This window comes from Cervus elaphus, chromosome 19 (assembly GCF_910594005.1).
Source record: "Cervus elaphus chromosome 19, mCerEla1.1, whole genome shotgun sequence".
Taxonomy (NCBI): domain Eukaryota; kingdom Metazoa; phylum Chordata; class Mammalia; order Artiodactyla; family Cervidae; genus Cervus; species Cervus elaphus.
This window is the reverse complement of record NC_057833.1, coordinates 47731375-47757077: the sequence shown is the minus strand read 5'-3', so window position 1 is coordinate 47757077 and position 25703 is coordinate 47731375. Positions and strand designations below refer to the sequence as shown.

The 25703-nt window shown below is 36.0% G+C and overlaps 1 protein-coding gene across 1 annotated transcript in view; it reads right to left on the bottom strand.

Moving 5' to 3' along the window:
- UBXN7 (UBX domain protein 7) overlaps positions 1-25703 on the bottom strand; it is a 58613-nt gene that overhangs the window by 11486 nt on the left and 21424 nt on the right. Inside the window, exons 3-8 of the mRNA XM_043873896.1 lie at positions 24346-24413; positions 15285-15350; positions 13665-13777; positions 4845-4991; positions 3336-3426; positions 2563-2690 (exon numbers count right to left, since the gene is read on the bottom strand). Of these exons, the coding sequence (XP_043729831.1) occupies positions 2563-2690; positions 3336-3426; positions 4845-4991; positions 13665-13777; positions 15285-15350; positions 24346-24413 (613 nt within the window). The remainder of the gene's footprint in view (positions 1-2562; positions 2691-3335; positions 3427-4844; positions 4992-13664; positions 13778-15284; positions 15351-24345; positions 24414-25703) is intronic.

The following is a 25703-nucleotide window of genomic DNA, read 5'->3' as shown; positions in this document are numbered from 1 at the left end:
GATTTTAAAGACTGCCACCATAGTAGATACTGCTGGCTTCCTAGCCAACATTCATTCTCCTCTGATTCCTTACTTACAAGATCCTACTTCTATTTAACTTTGTACTCAAGGCGGATAATATGGTTTTCTTATTAGTGAATTCCATTGGTTGGTTGTCTAACATTAAACCAACCTTGCATTCCTGAGCGGTTTTAAAACCCACTTGGTTAAGATGCACTGCTTTTTTATAAACTGTTGAGTCTGATTTATGAAAATTCTGTCAAGAATTTTTGTATCTCTGTTAATGAGGGTTATTAGTTTAGTTTCTTTGTCTCTTGTTTCCCTTGTAAAACAAAGCTCAGTTTTTGGTTTTGGTTTTGATATCAAGTTAATGCTGGCCTCACAATGAACTAGGCAGTATTTCTTCCTCTTTGGTTTCCTGGAAGAGTCTGTGTAGAATTAGCATTATTTCTTCCTTAATAATTAAAGACATTTACCAGGGAAGCCACCCGGGCATAGTTTTCTTTGTGCGAAGTTTTAAACTACAAATTCAATTTAATTAATAGATATATTAATAGGACTATTCGAGTATCTGTCTTTCCTTTAATGAACTTTAGTAGGTTGTGTCTTTCTAGGAATTTGTCCTTTTTACCTAAAGGGTCAAGTATTTGATGTAATTATTCACTGTATTACTTATTATTTCTTCAATAACTGTAATATCTATATGGATGGCCCCTCTCCCAACCCTGGAATTGGTAATTTGTGGCTTTCTCCCCCTGACCATTTGACTAGAGGCTTACCAATTTTATTGACTTTTTAAAAAATAAGCTTCTGGCTTCATTTAATTTTTTCTTTTATTTTCTAAGTTACTGGTTGATCTCTGTTCTTTCCCCTTTTCCTTCTGTGTAGTTTGGGTTTGATTTAATTTTTCCTGTGTGGGTCCTTTTTCATTTCATTTAAGATGGAAACTTAAGTCATTAATTTGAGGCTTTCTTTTTAAATACAGGCATTCAGTTATTTACTTTCTCTGTAAGTGATGCTTTAGCTCCAATTTTTTTTTAGCTGCAAGGGAAACTGGTAAATGGAATTTTTTAGGCATGCTTCCTTTTATAGACATAATTAGGATCTTTGCTTATTAAAAGATACCTCAACTGTGCTTGTACAAGCAACTGTGTCCAGCTAAAATAAGCAGAATTCTTTATCTGTGGCTGTTTATCTTTGTAATAAAGATATCACCTCCTTTCTCCTTGTCCATTAGACTGTACTACTGGGAGCACAGCATCTATACCATAACCATGAGGATAAAGGCCAAAACTAAGGATGGAAGTGGGGGCAAAAAAAAAGAGAAGGAACCTGGTTCCTTGATGACATCCACAGCAGTCACGTCCTATACTGCTTCCCTCTGAACTTCTTGTTAAGAAAAGATGTCTTCCTTGTTTAAGCTATTATGTGTTGCAGTTTCTCTTGTACAGAGTTGATTAGAATTTGTTAAGTCAGAGAATTATTTAGTTCAGAAGTGGGGTCTGAGGTACTAGTCACCCAAATAAGCCCTATGTAACTGTCCAGTTTTATGGCCCCACTCTTTTCCCTACCAAGTTCCTTAACTTTTATAAGACATCTGGTGAAATATTAAACCAAATTTATGTTGTAATTCAGCAACTCGAAAGCTCAGGCTCTGGATTTTGACAATTTCAGCCTATGATTGCAAAAGATGAGAAAACTTTCTCAGGGAAATCATAAAAACTTCCTGGATTTTTTAATGTCTTAAAAAAGAATTCTACTTAAGTAAAATTCATGAGTAATGGAAGTGGAAAAATGAATTCTATACAAACCCTTGGCAAGTACTCATAGCCTCTCCTTAAATGTGCACTTTATTTTCAGTAATAATGAAACAGGAACTGTTTCATTACCGCATGGTACTGGACTACTAAAGTCAGATCCTCTATAATTAATTTCATCCTCACTGCCATCAAACCCAAATAGTTCCCATAATCAATAAGAGATTCCCACAACTTTGAAGGTCTCTTATTTAAAACTAATTTTGCTATCACTTATCAAGTAGGTCTGCCTAGTAATAGCATATTATAGAATTAAATATAGAAATAATCTTTAGGTGGGCCTGAGAGCTAGGGCCTAAAGCTATGTAATCAGAAATAATGCCCAACTACACCATGAGAGATGTTCTAGCAAAAAAATACCATTTCTGCTGCTGCTTAGACCTGGATTCCAAAAGTCCAAACAGTACTGCCTTTCAAAAAGTGGGTTTCTCTGTTACTGGGCTCACAGGTGAGCCCTCCTGCTCACTGTTACACATTCACATTGTTCACTTCTAAATCCAGGCCTTAGGTCCCATGCCCGACCCTGGCAGCAAGTGAGACTGGAAATATCAATCTTGCAATTTCACTGATAAGAAAGAACCCTTATGTGGGAAACTATCAAAATGTAAGATGTTGTACAGCCACATATTTTAACTGTCTGCCACTTACATTATTATCTTTACCATCTTAACCTCAAACATTTTACACAAGGCACTTCTATACAATTACACTTAATTGCCCATCACCACTTCTCAGTCATACTTACTGAACGGGCACATTTTTTGGGGGGACTGCTAGAAAGTCCATCCAATTGCCCATGTTCACCCAGAAATCCTGTTACTTGGTCCAAGAAAGAAGATACATCTAACTGGTGCCACTCTACAAGCTTCTGACCTAAAGATTAAAAACCAGGATATAGAAATATAATAAAACCAACATTCTTTCTGAATTCTCACTAAGTATTTCTTTCAGCATACACACAATTAAAATTTACTGGGAACATATCCCCACCCATCACCACTTAAGTTACAGTGTCTTCATAATCTAGAAGATACATTAATTATAACCAACTTAAGAGATTCCCAGCCTTCATGATAGAACTACTTTATCTGCTGGTATAATTTATTGCTATTTAGAAAAAGAGATTCAGACAAAGCAATACATACACAAAACTCAATCAGTTAATAATGAAACTAGCTCTACCCTCTGCTTCTTTGGTGGGACTACGAGTATCTGAACAATCTTAAATAAATGACCTAAGGGGATCCTTAAAAATGATAAGATAAACTGTTATTCTTTGAAAGAACAGAACTGCAAATTTAAAATACTACCATCTCCCAAAGTTGTTTCCTAACAAACTCCCTTAATACACACATCAATAGATTTTTAAGTAATTCTGAGGCACATGAACAAGAACCTTTCATATACATTACCACAGACAATCTTGAAACTGGACCCAAGATAAAATTACAGATTAATTATTTAGATAATTGAAAGATACACGATAGGTTAAAGGCCGTAAGCTGAAATACACCTTACCTGTCCGTGGATCCAAGATGGAAACATAGGGGAAATCCCCTAGCTTATAAAACTGTATGTATCTCTGACCTTCCTCACTGTCGTGATAGACCTGTTAAGTCATTGATACATATTAAAAAAAAAAAATCAGCCTCTTACAAAAGTACCTTGTTATATACCAACAGCTATTAATTCTCCCAAAGCACCTTCGGCATGTTAGGTTCTCACTGCCTACAGAGAAAATGAAGGTCACCTAATGTGAACTCTTCACCTCCTGCCTTCAGAGTCACTTCTGACACTTACATAAATACAGCAATCCATCCTTCCTCCTTTACCCAGTTTTTCCTTTTCAAGTCATCTGTCCATCTATGTCACTTCTGACTCTCAACTACAAACATCTTAATAAATCACAATATGTTAAGATTATCAACTCAAGTGCCCAGCATACTGCTAGGCAAACAGATGCTCAATCAATAGTTGTTGAATAAAAGGTTACCGTTCAGAAAAAAACTTACTGAATTCAGGGGCCTGTAAAGAACGAACTGGCAAATTACTAACATCTTAGAATGGGGAAAAAATTAATTCAGAAGTTTTTATTTTTTTATAAATTTTTTTTTTTTGCTGCATTGCACAGCATGTAGGATCTTAGTTCCCTGACCAGAGATTGAACCCGTGTCCCCAGTGGAAGTCTCAGAGTCCTAAGACTGGACTATGGGAGTTTTTCCCTATAATTTTCCTTTATAATTTTTCATAATATAAAAAATTGGAGCAAGATCACCTACTGTTAGCATGGTAATTTATATAAAAAGAAACCAGAGCCAGAAAGACTAAGTGACAAATTTAAGGACATACAGTTAAAGAGTACCAAACTCAAGCTAAAATCAACATACTAAACAAAGGTTTCTCAATTCCTTCAAATCTTCTACATCTACACAATCAATTATAGTAGCCACCAGAACATGTGCTACTGAAGCATTTGAAATGTGACTAATCCTAACAGCTATATTGTAAATGTAAAATACATACCAGATCCTGAAAGCTAACACCCTCCCAAAATACCAAAAAAACCACCACTCAAACGCCTCAATAAATATTTTAACATTAGTTTTATATTACAGATACTGATTTTTAAAATATATTAGAATCAATCACCTGTTTCTTTTGACTTTTAAAAACATGGCTACAATAAAATTTTAATCATATTACATTTCTGTTAAACAGTACAGCTATACACTCTTATCAAGATGCTTAAAATATGATGTTAAAATTCTTCTGAAGTATGCATACTATATGGTTATATGGCTTGGCTCTTTTTTTTTTTGGCTTGGTTCTGTTTTTTCCTCCTTCTCTTCACTGATGCCCTAATTTTCTTTTGTCTTTACTATCTTAGCCATTACGGGTGGCTTTATTTTTTCATGTCATAATTTAATTCAGTTATTTTTTTTTTCAGCTTATAACCTGCTTCCTCCTCCTAGACACCCCACACTACCAAAGTAAAATGCTATAAAATGTTTAATTAACTCTCCCCACCTGCCAGAAAATGAAATGTTCCCGGATAATATTCTTCACAGCTTCATTGCTCCATACATCACGGTTGAGGCACTGGCATGCAAAGTCTTGTACATTTTGAATGTTTATCATCAACCACTTATTTTGCATCTGGCCACACTCTTTGGCCTGTAAGAATAAAGTTACATAACAATTATTAGAAACAGTTTCTACTTGGTAACAGATATGTTTCAGAATTCAGAAGTTATCCTCTTTCCATATAAATACTAACTTTTTCCCCTCAAGTATGATGCCTAGAGTTTTCTGTGTATAAACATTAATTACATTTTTTGCTTATATATACATGTATATAGATATGTATAACTATACAGTCCATTTGCAAGCATTTTTCACATTTAAATGAATTGTTTTCCTTTTATCGATTGTTATTTATTAGAGTGGCTGGATTTTTATTGCACTGGTAAACATGTAAACCTCTTTTCCTGAAAAAGATTCCATAAACAAGGGCACAATTCTATTGTGCTGTCTCTACTAATCCCTATCCAAAAATATACCTCTTCTTTTTAATAACTGTAACCAGTATGTGTGTATTATGTTATTTTTTCAACATCATTTTACACACATTTCCAAATATCATATTCATCTTAATTATTAGGCACATGGCATTTTATAGATTCACCCTAAATCTTTCACTGGAAGTTGCTGAGGATTTTTTCTCTCAGGGTTGTTTTCCTAGGCGTGTATTTAAAAACTGAAACTACAGATGAAACGATGTTTCAGAATGATCTCCAAAAGACTCCCCAATTTACAGCACAAGTTATCAATTTTGAGTGTGTACTTCTTTTTTTTCCCCCTTACATTGCCTTATCACCACAATGATCTAAGAAATATTACTGAACTGGAAAAGGATGGCAGAAAAGCCAAATGAGCAAAAGCTACCTCAAACCCTCTTATAGAAACAATAAAATGGAAGTCACAGCTTTTAAATGATTTTGTCCTGGAACAATATATTTTTTTCCCAAATCAGCGTGACATGGGAAAATCTTAAGAATCAGCTAAAACTCAGATTAATAATATCTAAAGAACATATATCATTTTGGAGGTATTGGAAAATGTAAGACTAAGAATATGTTCTGTTTAATAAGCAGGCTTACACAATCTTACGAAAATTGTTATTCTACTTCTCTATACAAATCTCCCAGAGAAAATAATTTTATAATATTCACTACTGATTCCAAAGGTGAAAATCAAAGTTCTAAAAGGAAGTAGCCTTATAATGAGCCAGAAAGCTACAATTAACTAGCCAAAAGCTTATTTTTAAGTATACAAGATCTAATTAACTCCTTGCTTCTAGGAAGTAATAGTATTCCACTTAATCCCTCTCCTATAGCAAGCACATGGATTTAAAAAATTGGGTGGTAAGTAATTATACTGCTTTAACGGAAGAAAAGTATTTGAGAAAAAAGAAAAAACATTCTAGAGGGACAGACTAAATAGTATACATCCCTATAAGTTAAATTTACTAAGTCTGCCTTAACTGCAACATTGACCAAAAAAACCAAAAAACACAAAAACAAAAAAACCCCCGTGTAACACTGAAAAATAAAAAAAATGCAGAGTTCAAAAACAATAAGAGCTATCTGCTACTGTTTTTAAAAATTCATCTATTCACGGTCATGCTTTCATTCATTCATATTCATTCATTCAATAGATATTTGAGTACCTACCATGTTTCAGGTACAGCTATAGATACTGGAGTTATACCAGTTACCAAACCAAAAAATCCCTGCCTGCACAAGCTTACAATGGGAGAAACCTTATACAAGCAAAAGAAACTGAAAGATGTTAAGAAATTACTTTTAATGCAAATCAAAAATCAAAACTACAATGAGGTATCACCTCACACCAGTAAGGATGGCCATCAATAAAAAATCTACAAAAAACAAATGCTGGAGAGGGTGTATAAAAAAGGGAACCCTCTTACACTGTTGGAAAAGTACGTAAAGAGGATATAGAGGAAAAATGAATCTATTTTAATAAATATATATGCATAAAGTTGAAAAGGAAATCTACTAAAATATGCACTGTACTTTCTTATGGAAATGGAAACTACTATTACTTTTCCTTGTTGCTTTGTTTTGGCTGTGCCTCACGGCATATGGGATCAAGCAGGGATCAAACCCACATCTACATTGGCAGTGCGGTCTTAACAAGTCCCTCCTTGTTGGTTTTTAATTTTTCTCTAATTTTTGCCTAATTTGAATAAAAATATAAGCATGTATAAAGTTTACTTAGAAAAACTTTATCTTATGTATTTTGTTACTGAGTCAGTTCTTTGCATTTTAATTAAAATATTTTTATTTGCATTTACAGCAAGTACTTTGAAAATTAAAATACTCTTAGAAGAACCAACTGGATGTCCAACTGAATGGCAATTTTACAAATAAACATGCATTTGTTATGAAAATAAGAAATATTTTATGGAAACTGTTCTGATCCTTTCTGTACAATATACTCTAGATTATGTCACTAGGTAATTTATGGACGGCAACTGTGTGCCAGATACCCTTCTAGGCACCACGGACACAGAACAGTAAATAGAACAAAATCCCTGTATTCATGCCAATGGGGAAAGAAGAAACTTACATGCTAAGAGGGAAAGAGGAAAACCTAAGAAATGTTTCCTTGCCCAGGTCAGATAACTCACCCTAAGTGCCTTGCTCACTCAGCTCCAGCTACATGAATTTCCTTGGCTGTACCAAAAATACGCCTGAACTCTTTCCAACATTAGTATCTTTACACTTAACTGTTTTTCTACTCTTCCCTAAGATCCTTCTATGGTTTACATTCCGTCACTTTGTCCCCAAAGAAAAGTCCTCTCTCTTCTTCCCTTATATTATTTTATACTTTCTCCCAGCATACTGTAACCTGAAATTTCTGTGTGTCAAACATACATAAAACATATATATATACATTAAATATGTTATATAGGTATTGTATTTGGTTTTTGTTTAGTCTGCTTCTCCCTCTAGATTATAAATTTTTTGATGTCAAAGGACTTTGTGTAATTTGTTTACCACTACCTTCCAGTAGCAGAAACTGCTTACAGGTAACAAATACCCATTTTTCCCTTCACCTTAGTAACAGAATCTCCAACTTTCAGCTAAGCATCTTAATTTCCTAGTATCCTTTGCAACTAGGTGTAGCCACATTGCTAAGTTCTGATCGATGGAATATGAGAAGTGATGTGTGTGACTTCTAAGTTGTTCCTTTAAATGGAAAAGGTGTACCCTTCTCAGTCACTTCCCTCCTTCATGCTAACTGAAAAGCAAACATGGTGGTTACCCACCTTGAATCATGCAGACAAGGGCAAGCAAGGCCTAAAGAACAGCAGAATAGGACAGGAAAAGCTGCAATCCTAATAACTTCACAGACTAGAACCATCCTAAAAGCATGGTCCCCTATCTTGTTTAAGCTATTGTTTCATTCCTGGTCTCTCTCACATGGAGTTAAATCTTTATTCCGTTAAGTACAATCGCCATCCCCTAGAACAAGGCCTTCCAGCAGGAGGCCTTGTTAAATACTGAACGAACTTCACAGGCATGAACCAGAACCCTTGAACCCGGTCTCCCTTCCAGTTACACGAAGGAACAACAAAGTCTAGTTTCTAAATCTGTAAAACTGTAGCTCAGATCTGCATCTAATCCAAACCTATGGGTCCTGCCTGAGCAACCAAAGAAAGTGAAAGTGAAAGCAGCTTAGTCGTGTCTGACTCTCTGCGACCTCATTATTCTTTTAATGTTTAACATTCATCTCTCTTAAGTTTCAGCGACTTAATTTTGCATATTGCTTCCCTAATTTTTATAAAACTAACGGATATATCATTAGTCATAATGAAATGCCTCCTTTTTCTGGGAATATTTATTTATATCATTTAAAGAGTTGTAAATGATAAACTTGAGTATTATCAATGAAAAAATACAATGCTGAAAACAACATAGGCCACAAAATACAAAAAATAAAAGGTGATATAACAAATTGAATCAAACTCCAGATGACAATATTGAAAGATTGATTTTCCCTTAATGAATAAGCAGCAGACTAACTGTTTTTTGTGAGTCCAAAGTGTCCAAATTAAGTCAAATTCAGAGTTACTTCACTAAGCCCCTAGGCAACACAGAAGCTAACGAAAATAGACAGCACATCAAAACAAACTCAGATCCTTTTTTTTCTTACATATTATGTTATTCTCTGTCAATGGTTATTAGAAAGGATAGGCAGTTGTCACGTTAAAGATCACGAGTGAAAGAAGTGAGGAGACATCTATCCTGACATTTTTGAGCTGATAAATTGACATCAGTCTCCCTGAACTTTATTTACACAACAAAAAGAAACACATCTGGTCAAACCTTCATTATTTGGATTTTGTTACATGCAACCGAACACTTTCAGGTTTTACAATTCAGAAAATTAAAGAATGGAGAAAGAATAAGCTTATAATTAAATTTCTTAACCTAAATATTTCACTTAGGCTAGTATAAGTGTTACATTAAAGGAAAAAATGTTTTTAAAAACACAATCATAATTCACTTCCACATATGTAACTACTAATGTCATTTTTATTTTTTGGGGGGGGGTGTTAGTTCTAAAAGGTCTTATACGTCTTCATAGAACCCTTCAACTTCTGCTTCTTCAGTGTTACTGGTTGGGGTGGACTGGAATGCAAAAGTAGAAGTCAAGAAACACCTAGAGTAACAGGCAAATTTGGCCTTGGAGTATGGAATAAAGCAGGGCAAAGGCTAATAAGAGTTTTGCCAAGAGAACACACTAGTCATAGTAAACACCCTCTTCCAACAACACAAGAGAAGACTCTGCACACGGACATCACCAGATAGTCAACACAGAAATCAGATTGATTATATTCTTTGCAGCCAAAGATGGAGAAGCTCTATACAGTCAGCAAAAACAAGACTGGGAGCTGACTGTGGCTCAGATCATGAACCCCTTATTGCCAAATTCAGACTGAAATTGAAGAAACTGGGAAAAAAACCACTAGACCATTCAGGTATGACCTAAATCAAATCCCTCATGACTATACAGTGGAAGTGAGAAATAGATTTAAGGGACTAGATCTCATAGACAGAGTGCCTGATGAACTATGGACGGAGGTTCATATCACTGTACAGGAGACAGGGATCAAGACCATCCCCATGGAAAAGAAATACCAAAAGGCAAAACGGCTGTCTGAGGAGGCCTTACAAATAGCTGTGAAAAGAAGAGAAGCAAAAAGCAAAGGAGAAAAGGAGAGATATTCCCATTTGAATGCAGAGTTCCAAAGAATAGCAAGGAGAGATAAGAAAGTCTTCCTCAATGATAAATGCAAAGAAATAGAGGAAAACAACAGAATGGGAAAGACTAGAGATCTCTTCAAGAAAATTAGAGATACCAAGGGAACATTTCATGCAAAGATGGGCTCAATAAAGGACAGAAATGGTATGGACCTAACAGAAGCAGAAGATACTAAGAAGAGGTGGCAAGAATACACAGAAGAACTGTACAAAAAAGATCTTCACGACCCAGATAATCTTCATGGTGTGATCACTCACCTAAAGCCAGACATCCTGGAATGTGAAGTCAAGTGGGCCTTAGGCAGCATCACTACAAACAAAGCTAGTGGAGGTGATGGAATTCCAGTTGAGCTATTTCAAATCCTGAAAGATGATGCTGTGAAAGTGCTACACTCAATATGGCAGCAAATTTGGAAAACTCAGCAGTGGCCACAGGACTGGAAAAGGTCAGTTTTCATTCCAGTCCCAAAGAAAGGCAATCCCCAAAAATGCTCAAACTACCACACAATTGCACTCATCTCATATACTAGTAAAATGATGCTCAAAATTCTCCAAGCCAGGCTTCAGCAATACGTGAACCATGAACTTCCAGATGTTCAAGCATGTTTTAGAAAAGGCAGAGGAACCAGAGATCAAATTGCCAACATCTGCTAGATCATCGAAAAAGCAAGAGAGTTCCAGAAAAACATCTATTTCTGCTTTATTGACTATGCCAAAGCCTTTGACTCTGTGGATCACAATAAACTGTGGAAAATTCTGAAAGAGATGGGAATACCAGACCACCTGACCCACCTCTTGAGAAACCTATATGCAGGTCAGGAAGCAACAGTTACAACTGGACATGGAACAACAGACTGGTTCCAAATAGGAAAAGGAGTACGTCAAGGCTGTATATTGTCACCCTGCTTATTTAACTTATATGCAGAGTACATCATGAGAAACGCTGGGCTGGAAGAAGCACAAGCTGGAGTCAAGATTGCTGGGAGAAATGTCAATAACCTCAGATATGCAGATGACACCACCCTTATGGCAGAAAGTGAAGAGGAACTAAAAAGCCTCTTGATGAAAGTGAAAGAGGAGAGTGAAAAAGTTGGCTTAAAGCTCAACATTCAGAAAACTAAGATCATGGCATCCGGTCCCATCACTTCATGGGAAACAGATGGGGAAACAGTGGAAGCAGTGTCAGACTTTATTTTTGGGGGCTCCAAAAATCACTGCAGATGGTGACTGCAGCCATGAAATTAAAAGACGCTTACCCCTTGGAAGGAAAGTTATGACCAACCTAGATAGCATATTAAAAAGCAGAGACATTACTTTGCCAACAAAGGTCCATCTAGTCAAGGCTATGGTTTTTCCAGTGGTCATGTATGGATGTGAGAGTCGGACTGTGAAGACAGCTGAGCACTGAAAAATTGATGGTTTTGAACTGTGGTGTTGGAGAAGACTCTTGAGAGTCCCTTGGACTGCAAGGAGATCCAACCAGTCCATCCTAAAGGAGATCAGTTCCGGGTGTTCATTGGAAGGACTGATGCTGAATTGAAACTCCAATACTTTGGCCACCTGATGTGAAGAGTTGACTCATTGGAAAAGACCCTGATGCTGGGAGGGATTGGGGGCAGAAGGAGAAGGGGACAAAAGAGGATGAGATGTCTGGATGGCATCACTGACTCGATAGACATGAGTTTGAGTAAACTCCGGGAATTGGTGATGGACAGGGAGACCTGGCGTTCTGCGATTCATGGGGTCGCAAAGACTCGGACACGACTGAGTGACTGAACTGAACTAAATGTCATTTTTGTAGTTAAGTGTTTGCCCTACTTTATCCTAATAGGCTTACCTGAAATATAAGTGACATACAGCTACAGAAATGCTCTTCTGATTCAACAGAGCATTAACATGCCAGTCAACACACAAAATCAATCTGTTTGAACACCAACAGAAGAATATTTATAATCCCAACTAAACTCATTCATTTAACAAATATTATGTTCCTATTAAATGCTAGAGACTGAATCCAAAGGATTACCAAAATAAAAAGAAACATGCAGACGAATGGATAAGGAAGCTATGGTACATATACACCATGGAATATTACTCAGCCATTAAAAAGAATTCATTTGAATCAGTTCTAATGAGATGGATGAAACTGGAGCCCATTATACAGAGTGAAGTAAGCCAGAAAGATAAAGAACATTACAGCATACTAACACATATATATGGGATTTAGAAAAATGGTAATGATAACCCTACATGCAAAACAGAAAAAGAGACACAGATGTACAGAACAGAATTTTGGACTCTGTGGGAGAAGGCGAGGGTGGGATGTTTCAAGAGAACAGTATTGAAACATGTATATTATCTAGGGTGAAACAGATCACCAGCCCAGGCTGGATCCATGAGACAAGTGCTCGGGCCTGGTGCACTGGGAAGACCCAGAGGAATCGGGTGGAGAGGGAGGTGGGAGGGGAGATTGGGATGGGGAATACTTGTAAATCCATGGCTGATTCACGTCAATGTATGACAAAAACCACTACAATATTGTAATAATTAGCCTCCAACTAATAAAAATAAATGAAAAAATAAATAAAAAATAAAAAGTTATATAAATAGAGCATGTGAAAGAACATACAAAAAGTTCAAAAGCAATTTATCTCCTAATGGTGAAGTTGTTCATGATTTTATTTTTATCATTTACTCGTTTGATTTTATATTTTTCTAAATTATTGCATTTACTTATTTAAATACAATGAAAAAAAGCAAATAACTCCACTTGATAGCTAATATTTACTAAATCCTAAGTGTCAGGTACTATTTTTTATGTTTTTTTTTTTTTTTTTTTATGTTTTATCTGTGTGCATTCACTTTTAAATCTGATAAAAACATGAACAGTAAGAAGCTCATGCTCATCCCTGAGTTCAAATTATTTTATTTCCTTTTACTAGCTACCTACACATGGGCATGATACTTAACCAACTGCTCCCTACTCCCCCCCACCGCCCAAAAAAAGAAACATGGTTCCCCTGCTCTCTTTGAGCTTATAATTTAGCAGACAATCAAATAAACCTGCTCCAGAAGGTTTTCCTTTGGTTTCAGCTAAATTAAAAACAAGAACTGAAGAACATATTTTGCAACTACAGAGAAACTCTTTTCAAACACACTTGCATCCTCATAAAAATGAGTAAAAGGTAACTATAAACAATTCACAAATGGGCAAAATACACAGAGAGACTATTCTCAGTAGTAGTCAAAGACATATAAACTTTAAAAGATTTTAAAAAAATAATAAAAATGGCAGATTCTAAAATGATGCTACACAGTAAAGTGATTTTATTAGGTTACTGGTGGCAGAAATATAAATCAATGTAACTTTCTAGTTATCTCATTAAGACGCCAATTCCTCTGTATGTTGAAAACTATTTTTTGCTCTTAGAAAAATGCCATTAAAAACTGCAAAAGGATTCACAGGCTGGGTTTAGAATCTCCAACAACTTACTGTTTCAAAACTGCCTTTATGCATCAAATCAATGGGCGGCCGGAAAAGATCTGCAAGGGTAGTTAGTTTCTTATCTATCGCTCCTCCATTTCTTAATTCCTGTTCTTGCCGAACTGCAACACAGGAGGATAAGAAAGTTTCAATTAGCCATAAAAGTCATGAAATCTCCCAATTAAAAAAATGTATCAACTGCAAGAACTAATGAACAATGTGCTTGATCTCAAATGCAAATATCTAAGGCTGACTCTGAAAAAAATTACAAAGTAAGTTGGGGAGAAAGTCTTAAGACTTAGTTCTATCTAAAGGTAGGGATAAAGGCAAATATTATCTCAGAGTCACTATTCAAAATATCTCCTTCACGTACGCAAAATGAACTTGACCATACAAGAAAACTTTCATCTCCATTTATCTAGTTCTACAAGTCATCCTAATTTATCTAGCTACATTCCAGTTGTTTCTAGCAACATTCCCAATCTTGAAAGATTCTGCCAGTGAGAGACAATGACTGCTGCTGTCATCTACTCCTGGAAGGGCACAGGATTCCCTGGATGACTTAAGTCAGTCTGGATTCCACTCTCTCAAGTTGTAAGATCTATCTGAGCTTCAATGAACTCATTATAAATCACTACAAAATCAAACATGGTCCAAAAGTTCCTCACATTTTCTCTAAACACATCTGTCCTTTTCTTTAGGATTCCATTACTAAATCAGTACTAAATCCACTAAAAGTAGATGGTCAAGATTCTCGTTCTAATTTATTCCACAGAAAGACATAAACCTATTTCAAACAGCTGTAGCCAAAATGTTAATAATGGCTGCATGGGGTAATATGGCTTTTTCTTCTATTTTTCAATCCCTACAATAATCATTTTCATTGTAGTCATTCCTTTAATTGACATATATCAGGTTCCTGAGGAAAATCAGTTTTTATTTTATTATAGTCAGCATTTAAGTGCTCATTCAGAAATGGATTAAGTTCGTACATTATCAGATTTCTAATATATCCACCTCTCTTACTCTTCTATGATCAAGTAGGTTAGAATTTAGAATAATTCAGCTCAATGGGTGGAGAAGGGCATGGTAACCCACTCCAGTACTCTTGCCTGGAAAATCCCATGGACGGAGGGGCCTAGTAGGCTACAGTCCATGGGGTTGGAAGAGTCAGACATGACTGAGCGACTTCACTTTCACTTTTCACTTTCATGCATTGGAGAAGGAAATGGCAACCCACTCCAGTATTCTTGCCTGGAGAATCCCAGGGACAGAGGAGCCTGGTGGGCTGCCGTCTCTAGGGTCACACAGAGTCGGACACGACTGAAGCAACTTGGCAGCAGCAGCAGCAAGGGGGAGTTAATAACAATCACAGACTGAATTAATAATTTACTTTTTTAAGTAAGATGAATCCTCAAAGTTATTAGGCCTAATATTAATCATTTTTTTCTTTTTAAGAAAAAAATTATATCAAATAAACCAGGATCTTGACCTGAAGGGAAGTGTATGGCTGCTTTTCCACTTTGTGGTTTTATCTGCGGGAGACAGGGAGAGAGAGAAAGACAAGAATGGAGGCAGAGGGAAGGAGGAAGAGAAAAGAAGATGATAAACTGATCCATAGATACCTACTAGTTTCAGTTTGAAAATCCCGGAAACCATCAAATATTGAACGTGCAGGCCGTCGTCTTTTAGGAGCTTTAGGAGAAAAAAAACAGGATTGACACAAAAGCTTAAACATTAATTTTGTAACAATTCTAAAATGTCTTTATCTATAAGAATTTCTTATTTCAAGACACTCAGATTGATAATAGTGTCCTCTTCCAAAAAATAAAATATTTTTAAAACCTTCAAGTCATTCATATATAATTAACATAACCATCTTCAGACCAACATTTTGTTATATAAAAAAGAAAATTAAGGTCCAGTCAAGACTTGGCCAAACTTGTGTAAAACGACAGGAAGAAAGATTGTGAGGATGATTCCACATGGAGATGAATCTTACATATGCTCCAAATACCAAATTCAGGTTATCCTAAAAAATCTGCCTACCCTTCAGTGCAATACTTGAGTAAATTTTAAATCATAATATTTAAGAACTACTTTTGCACACATGTAGAATTATGAACACCAAAAAAACAATTTTAGAGTATAAATTTTTCCTATAATTAGAGAGAAATAAACAGAACCAATGTCTTCTGATACTGCTGAATAGGGTCTATTACCCAATCCTTAAGTATTGTACAGATAAAGTTTCAAAAGCAATCATCAAAGTGTTATCTTCCTGTATGTTCTTAAACCTAAAAATTTACCAGGTCTTAAATGGGAAAAGAATCTGAAAAAGGACAGATACATGTATATTATGTATAACTAAATCACTTTATTGTACACCTAAAACTAACACACAACTGTAAATCAACTATAATATACAATATATTTTTTTAAATTACCAGGTCTTTATATACATTAAATAAGGACATTTAATGATTCTTTCAATATGGGTGACAGTTATTAAGTTGGCTTATGGCAAGCCCAGCAAGCATGTACTAGAACAATATTCCATAAGAAATGATGATTAGATAGTAAGATTAGATAGAAACTATAAAAGTCCCCCAATCCCATTTTTTTCAAAGCATCCTTCACAATAGCCTGCATTTTCCACTATATAGGATAATTCTTTAAGTCTACGAACTACTGAGTAAAAAGCAAAACAAAAAAATAACAAAAAAATGCAGAACCACATGTTAAAAAATTACTTATTTGTTTAAAGCATTATCTGTCAGCATATCATTTGGAAGATTCCCCTGGAGAAAGGCAAGGCAACCCACTCCAGGATTCTTGCCTGGAAAATCCCATGGACAGAGGAGCCTGGTGGGCTACAGTCCACGGAGTTGCAAAGAGTTGGACACAACTGAAGCGATTTAGCACATATCATTTATGCACTTATGCATATCAGTATTTACATTGAAGAATCACAATATTATCTCTAGGAAAAGGAATTTGATAAAAATGAGAGGCTTCTATATGTTAACTTTGCATTGAATTTCAAATTTAACTTGAATTTTACATATAAATTGTTTTTTTATCGAATAAATTATGCAAATTTATTTTAAATTTTATTAAACTTATAAAATTTAAATATTGCCTTATTTCTCTCTCTCTCCCTTTATACAGAAGCAGCAAGAAATATTCTCTTCAATCTTGGAACTATTTTTATTTGAGAGTTCCTATCTTAAATATGTATGTTTCTAGCAGTAATAATTTCTCAATGCTTTCTTAAAACTCATTATTAAGTACTATTTAACCGTAACAATTAAGAAAGTTTTAACCAATTGTTAACCATAACAATTAGGAATTATCTTAGGGTAAGACATTGAACAGCTGCTTAAGAAAGCATATTATTATTGGAGAGGTAGTACATAATATATAAAATTTTGGTAGCTTTCTTTCTATTTTTAAATTACCAATGGCAGGCCAATCAATATTCTACGTTCTTTACACACATACATATTCACTCCCCCCACCCTGCCTCCAATTTAGCCCTTCTCAACCTCCTGGAGGTTCATCGTAGGCCCTTATTGCTAGCTTTCCAACTACCCTCATATTTCTTGGACTCATGACCTATTCCCATTTGTTTCCCCCTTATTTACCCTAAGTCTAAGCAAGAACCTCTCCTCAAGCCACTACACCTCTAGCTTCAGGACCATTATTACTGCTGCCTGCCTCTTCATACATGGTTTCCAGACTCTTCCAAACCATATGCTAAAAGTAAACATCAGTCCTCTTTATTCTTACTCTACTAACCACAAAGTAAGAGTACTGGTCACTGAGGTCAAAGAAACTAAGCTGCAAAGAGCTAAAAGAGATTCACTTGGAGCTTCAGAGTCAGAATAGGGGAGAAACAGAGAAAACAAAATTTTATGAGAAAAGTAGCACCGTTTCACATTTTCACAAATCTCTGTTAATAACTGGCATAAGAGAAGACACCTGAATTTTTAGATCTGCTTCTGCATTCAATCTGCTATTCTTTTAATTCAAGTATATGAAGAAAAATAAAATTTAACTTCACACAGACATGTAGCTGTAAAAGGGAAGAGTATTTTAACAGTTTAAGTTTTAACTGTGAACATTTTCCTTGGTTGCTATACCAAACTCAATCAGTGGTAATTTCTTAAAAGGTTGGTAGCAACATGGAATCTAAAATATTATCAATGAACTTTTCATACTCTGCTCCATTGAAATCTACTAGTCTATGTGGTAGGCAGGCTCTGTGACAGCACCCAATTATCCCTATCTCATGACCTGTGCATGAACATCTTGAGTATGGGCAGGATCAAACAGAATGAGGCAGAGGTGACAGGATGTCACTTCCAATAATTAGGTTACAAAAAGATGGTGGCTTCCATCCTGAGCTGTCCTCTCTGGCTCTCTCATTTGCTCTGTGGTAAGGAACTGATGATGTCTCCAGTCAACCACCAGCCACATAAGTGAATTTAGACTCTTCCTCTAGTCATGCTTTGGGATGCCTGTAGCCCTGGCTGACACCTTGATTATACCTTTGAGAGACCATAAACAGAGGGACCCGACTAAGCCACACCTGGATTCCTAACACACAGAAATGATGATATAACAAACGTTTGTTGTTTCAGGAAGTCAAACTTTGAAACAATTTGTTAAACAGCAGCAGATATCTAATATATATTGAATATACAAATACATATTGATCTGAACAAATCTTTCAACTACGCACAATTTTCTAACACTGTGCTTTGGTGGTTTGAAAATATTGTTCACTGAGTTATGCAAAACATTCCAAATATTGACCACTTCATTATACAATATTAAAAAAATAATAACTAGCTGTTAATGTCACCACTAATCTCATTAGAAGATTATTATTATTGGAAGATTTGAAAAGAAGGGAAGCGAAAAGCAAAGGAGAAAAGGAGAGATATACCCATTTGAATGCAGAGTTCCAAACAACAGAGAGATATAAGAAAGCCTTCCTCAGCAATCAATGCAAAAAAATAGAGGAAAACAACAGAATGGGAAAGACTAGAGATCTCTTCAAGAAAATTAGAGATACCAAGGGAACATTTCATGCAAAGATGGGCTCAATAAAGGACAGAAATGGTATGGACCTAACAGAAGCAGAAGATACTAAGAAGAGGTGGCAAGAATACACAGAAGAACTGTACAAAAAAGATCTTCACGACCCAGATAATCTTCATGGTGTGATCACTCACCTAAAGCCAGACATCCTGGAATGTGAAGTCAAGTGGGCCTTAGGTAGCATCACTACAAATAAAGCTAGTGGAGGTGATGGAATTCCAGTTGAGCTATTTCAAATCCTGAAAGATGATGCTGTGAAAGTGCTACACTCAATATGGCAGCAAATTTGGAAAACTCAGCAGTGGCCACAGGACTGGAAAAGGTCAGTTTTCATTCCAATCCCAAAGAAAGGCAATCCCAGAGAATGCTCAAACTACCACACAATTGCACTCATCTCACACACTAGTAAAGTGATGCTTAAAATTCTCCAAGCCACGATAACCCTATATGCAAAACAGAAAAAGAGACACAGAAATACAGAACAGACTTTTGAACTCTGTGGGAGAAGGTGAGGGTGGGATGTTTCAAAAGAACAGCATGTATACTATCTATGGTGAAACAGATCACCAGCCCAGGTGGGATGCATGAGACAAGTGCTCGGGCCTGGTGCACTGGGAAGACCCAGAGGAATCGGGTGGAGAGGGAGGTGGGAGGGGGGATCGGGATGGGGAATAAGTGTAAATCTATGGCTGATTCATGTCAATGTATGACAAAACCCACTGAAATGTTGTGAAGTAATTAGCCTCCAACTAATAAAAAAATTTAAAAAAAAAAAAAAAATTCTCCAAGCCAAAAAAAAAAAAAAAAAATTCTCCAAGCCAGGCTTCAGCAATACGTGAACCGTGAACTTCCAGATGTTCAAGTATGTTTTAGAAAAGGCAGAGGAACCAGAGATCAAATTGCCAACATCTGCTAGATCATCGAAAAAGCAAGAGAGTTCCAGAAAAACATCTATTTCTGCTTTATTGACTATGTCAAAGCCTTTGTGTGGATCACAATGAACTGTGGAAAATTCTGAAAGAGATGGGAATACCAGACCACCTGACCCACCTCTTGAGAAACCTATATGCAGGTCAGGAAGCAACAGTTACAACTGGACATGGAACAACAGACTGGTTCCAAATAGGAAAAGGAGTATGTCAAGGCTGTATATTGTCACCCTGCTTATTTAACTTATATGCAGAGTACATCATGAGAAACGCTGGGCTGGAAGAAGCACAAGCTGGAATCAAGACTGCCGGGAGAAATATCAATAACCTCAGATATGCAGATGACACCACTCTTATGGAAGAAAGTGAAGAAGAACTAAAGAGCCTCTTGATGAAAGTGAAAGAGGAGAGTGAAAAAGGTGGCTTAAAGCTCAACATTCAGAAAACTAAGATCATGGCATCCGGTCCCATCACTTCTTGGCAAATAGATGGGGAAATAGTGGAAACAGTGGCTGACTTTATTTTTCTGGGCTCCAGAATCACTGCAGATGGTGACTGCAGTCATGAAATTAAAAGATGCTTACTCCTTGGAAGGAAAGTTATGACCAACCTAGACAGCATATTAAAAAGCAGAGACATTACTTTGTCAACAAAGGTCTGTCTAGTCAAGGCTATGGTTTTTCCAGTGGTCATGTATGGATGTGAGAGTTGGACTATAAAGAAAGCTGAGCACCAAAGAATTGATGGTTTTGAACTGTGGTGTTGGAGAAGACTCTTGAGAGTCCCTTGGACTGCAAGGAGATCCAACCAGTCCATCCTAAAGGAGATCAGTTCCGGGTGTTCATTGGAAGGACTGATGTTGAAGCTGAAACTCCAATACTTTGGCCACCTGATGCGAAGAGCTGACTCATTTGAAAAGACCCTAATAAGGAGCCAGAATAGCTCAGTTAGGAGAGCATTAGAATGAAAAGACCTTGATGCTGGAAAAGATTGAGGACAGGAGAAGGGGACGACAGAGGATAAGATGGTTGGATGGCATCACCGACTCAATGGACATGGGTTTGGGTGGACTCCGGGAGTTGGTGATGGAGAGGGAGGCCTGGCATGCTGCATTTCATGGGGTTGCAAAGAGTCAGACACGACTGAGCGACTGAACTGGACTGAATCTCATTAGAAAGCCTTTAAGTACTAGCAAGCTAACAAGATCACAATCATGGACATAGACTTTCTAAAATTCTAAGTTCTGCATGAAAGCTTTTATTTCCTTAAATGAATGGCAACAATTAATGTCAGTTGTTTGCCTTGAAGCAGTTAACAGGCTTTGTTCACATTTAAGAAAATGTCTGCCAAATGCCTAATTCTAAATAACTAGTTTGTCAGTAATCTTTCAAGAAAAATAGTGTTCCATAAGAAAAGCAGCTAGTTTAGGTTTCAACTCAAACACCTGTACAAGTGTTTTTCCTTAAAAGTAACCAGAGTACTTACTTCAGTATGTGGAAGTGCCTTATGTACACATTCTATTTCATCAAAAACAATAGTTTAAAAATGTGGGTCAAGATTAAATGAAATGAATTTTTACTGCTTTGCCAAGAACATTAATAAGTAAAATTGGCTTTTTTTGTTTTTAAACTGCAAGTGTGTATCAGTGAAGAATTCAACAAGTAGCAGCAGTTTGGTGTCACTATCCTGATTTAATTAAGATGACAGTAATTTGACCAATCATTGCTTCTCAATTATCAGCCCAAATGTCAACACTGTGAAAAAGGCAAATAACTTGTTAGTATTATTATGAAAATGGTTCTGTTCTTACAGACCCACTGAAAGAGTATCAGGGACTCTCAGACCACACTTTGAGAAACACACTTTAATTCGATACTACTCCTAAGAAAATAGTTCTCCAAAAACCTTTTCAAAGTTATAATAAGGTCTACTAATGAAAGTTCAGACTGACTTACCAACTGTATAAAGTCATTCTTACAACCCTACCCTCATCAAACCAGAGGTAAAAGAAAGTGATGTTTCAGATGGAAACTCTTTTGCCTCAAACAGTAAAACAGCATAGAACCCATTTGCTGTTGTCTTCCCCATGCAAAGATTCTGCCTTTATTTCTTGCAATAAAGGAAAGAGAAAGCTTCCAAGGGCATTATTCCTGAGCTCTGTTACATTTATATGAAGAAAAAAAAAAGCAGAAAGCACATATTATTCTTCAATATTCAGACCTTATAGTGCTCTTTCTCCCATCTTTATTTCTGACTCTTACTCTCATCTTTATTTCTGACTCTGGACATCTTTATTTCTTTCTACAGTAAACTACAAAGCTGCCAGGTTAAAGATCAATCTTAAAACTCTCAACTAACTTGCTTTTTCAAATCAAAAGACATGGTTTATGTAATTTTCTTCATCTTTTTCTTACAACTTATTTCTTCTTTTAGCCTGCCTACAAAACTTCTTATAGATTTATGTTTTGGCATCGTTATTCTCAACATACACATATACATGTGTACATATACATATGTAAATATACATGTTTCTATGACTCTGTATACCCAACCAAATCATAAGTTCCTCTTCTGGGTTTTGGGGTTTGTTTTTTTTTTTTTAAGTTTTTTTGGCCACACTACATGGCAGGCAAAATTTTAGTTTCTCAACCAGTGATGGAACCTGTGCCTCTAACAGTGGGAAGTGCAGAGTCTTAACCACTGGACTGGCAGCAAAGTTCCTTATCTTCTGCAGTTTTAATATACCTCTTAATGCCTAAAATATCTGGCTCACAAAAGGTAAGTAAGTGCTTGTTAAAATAAAATTATAAGCAATGTTGAGCATCTTTTCATGCATTTGTTGGCAATCTGTATGTCTTCTTTGGAGAAATGTCTGTTTAGGTTTTTCGCCCATTTTTGATTGTGTTATTTGTTTTTCTGGTACTGAGCTGCATGAGCTGTAGTATATTTTGGAGACTAATCCTTTGTCAGCTATCTTGTTTACAATTATTTTCTCTCATTCTAAGGGTTGTCTTTTAATCTTGTTTGTTTCCTTTGTTGTGTAAAAGCTTTTAAGTTTAATTAAATCCCATTTGTATATTTCCATTTTGCTTTTGTTTTTATTTCCATTACTCCAGGAGGTGGCTCAAAGAGGCTCTTGCTATGATGTGTGTCAAAGACTGTACTGCTGATGTTTTCCTCTAAGAGCTTTATAGTAATGCAAGTCAAAACTATAATGAGGTATCACCTCACACTGGTCAGAATGGTCATCATTAAAAAATCTACAAACAATAAATGCTGGAGAAGAAGCAAAGAAAAGGGCACCCTTGTGCACTGCTGGTGGGAATGTAGACTGATACAGCCACTATGGAGAACAGTACAGATTCCTTAAAAAAACTAGGAACAGAACTATCATGTGACCCAGCAATCCTACTACTGAATATACACCCTGAGAAAACCATAACTGAAAGAGACACATGTACCCCAATGTTCAGAGTGAATTAAGTCAGAAAGAGAAAGACAGATATTGTATATTAACGCATGCATATGGAATCTAGATGTTACTGATGAACCTATTTGCAGGGCAGCAATGGAGACACAGACACGCGGAACAGACTTGTAGACACAGTAGAAGAGGGTAGGACGAATTGAGAGCAGCATGGAAACATGCATATCACCATATGTAAAATAATTAGCTGGTGGGAATTTGCTGTGTGACACAGGGAGCTCAACCCAGGGCTCCGTAACTACCTAGAGGGATGGGATGGGGTAGGAGACAGAGAGGCTCAAGAGAAAGGAGACGTATGTATATCTGTGGCTGATTCATGATATATGGCAGACACCAGTACAATACTGTAAAGCAATTATCCCCCTCACCCCAAATTTTTAAAGAATAACGATCTGCCTTCCAATGCAGGGGACAAAAGTTCTGTCCTTAGTTGGGGAACTAAGATCCCACATGCCTCAGGGCAACTAAGACCTGATGCAGCCAAATAAATAAATACTTATTTTAATAAAATACAATAAAACTATAGATTTTCTTTAAATCTGATTAAATGTTCTATTTCCTACCATCTTCTCTATGCACCTCAGATTGATACCATAATTTTTTGCATGGAATAGAGATTATTTTTTCCATTTTTCAATACAGGAATAACACTTCTAAAAATTAAATAAGAGTTCCCTGGTAGTTCAGTGGCTACGACTTTCCGCTCCCAATGCAGGGGACCCAGGTTCAATCCCTGGTCAGGGAACTAGATCCCACATGTGCCAACTAAGACCTGGTACAGCCAAATAAATAAATACATTAAAAAAAAAGAGTGAAGATATAGTGTATCAAGACAGTAAGGACATGGCGGTCAAGTGGGTATTAAAAAAAAACAATCAGAGTCTTTTATCTAATGATAGATTTGTTTCCATTATAAGGCAGCAATTCCTTTTGCTTATTTTCCTCTTTTTGGCCTTCTGAAATAGTTATCAACTTTTTAATCTCATTCACTCCTCAGAAGAGGCAACTGTGCAACTTGCCTCAGTGGAGTATGGAATTACAAGATAAGAACTGACTGTACTTGATACAATAATCTGAGCAAGTCTTCACATCTTTTGATAGCTTTATTAAAATCCTGAAGACAACAATAAAGGCAAATAAAGCTAGGAAAAAAAGGTAAACTTACCACCAAACAAAGGTTCTGGTTCCACCAGTATTTCTTGCTTTTGAGGAATTGGGGCACGAACTTCCTCTCTATTAAGAAGAAATAAGTGGGAAAATATCCAAATGAAAACTGTTTTCTGCTACCTATTCTCACTGTAATTATTATGAATACATTCAAATTAACAAGTAAAATGAACAACAGACTTAGTGACTTTAAGGAACCACATTAAATTATGACAAGTGATTTCCAAATAGAGATCAACTGGGACAAGGTACCTGGCACAGATAGAGCAAATGGGCTTAAGGAAAGAGAACAAACATAAAAATAAAAAATACTGTGTCTTCCCTCTTAAGTTCCCTCCCCTAAATTCTTAAGGAAAAAAAAGATAGGCAATTTATACACACACAAAAAAAATTCAGGAATAAATTAATGGAAAAATATGAGCTTAATGAAAGCAATATTACATTACCACTACATCAAATACAGAATTAAAACACAGATATATTAATATAAGTTTAAACAGGCAGTTAATTTTATGCTAGTTATGACAAGAACTAAAGTAGTTGCTGTTTTGTTGTTTAGTCACTAAGTCATGTCCAACTCTTTAGTGACCCCATGGACTGCAGCCTGCCAGGTTCCTCCATCCATGAGATTTCCCGGCAAGAATACTGGAGTGGGTTGTCATTTTCTTCTCCAGGGGATCTTCCTGACCCAGGGATCAAACTGCATGTCCTGCGTTAGCAGGCGATTCTTTACCACTGAGTCACCAGGGAAGTCCAACCTAAGCAGTACTATTGGATTCTTCATTAAAGAGACACTAATAACAGGAAAAAACTCATCTTTTAAAAGCCTATAAATTCTTCAGAGTTTACCTCCAGAGGGTTTACTAATAATCCATCTCTTCTAGTGAACAATACTCATTTAGATATGCTGTAAAAATGATACATCTCTTTATATACCATTTAGTTATTTTAGCTTTAACTCAAATACAAAACTGCTGATTAATGTTCATAGCATGTAGTAGGTTCCAAATTTAATATGTTGCTCTTAAAATAAATGTTAATTTAACTTAGGCCAATGTTTTTCATTCAGGTGTTTCTAATAGTAATAACTGAGCTTAAGGCTCTGTTTTTGACACCTAAAAGTTGAAACATCAAAACATGCTTTATTTAATAAAGTATCAATACTCATTTGTCAATAAAAACTAACATACTGTAAATAAAGAAGAACTAGTCAGACAAAGAAAACTATAATAAGCCAAATGAGTGAAGCATAAATGATGATAACTCAATATTACACTAAGAACTCTTTCTTACTGGATTTCAGTCACTGCTCACAAACAGAACTGCAATACTCTGAAGAAATAGACATGTGTCTCT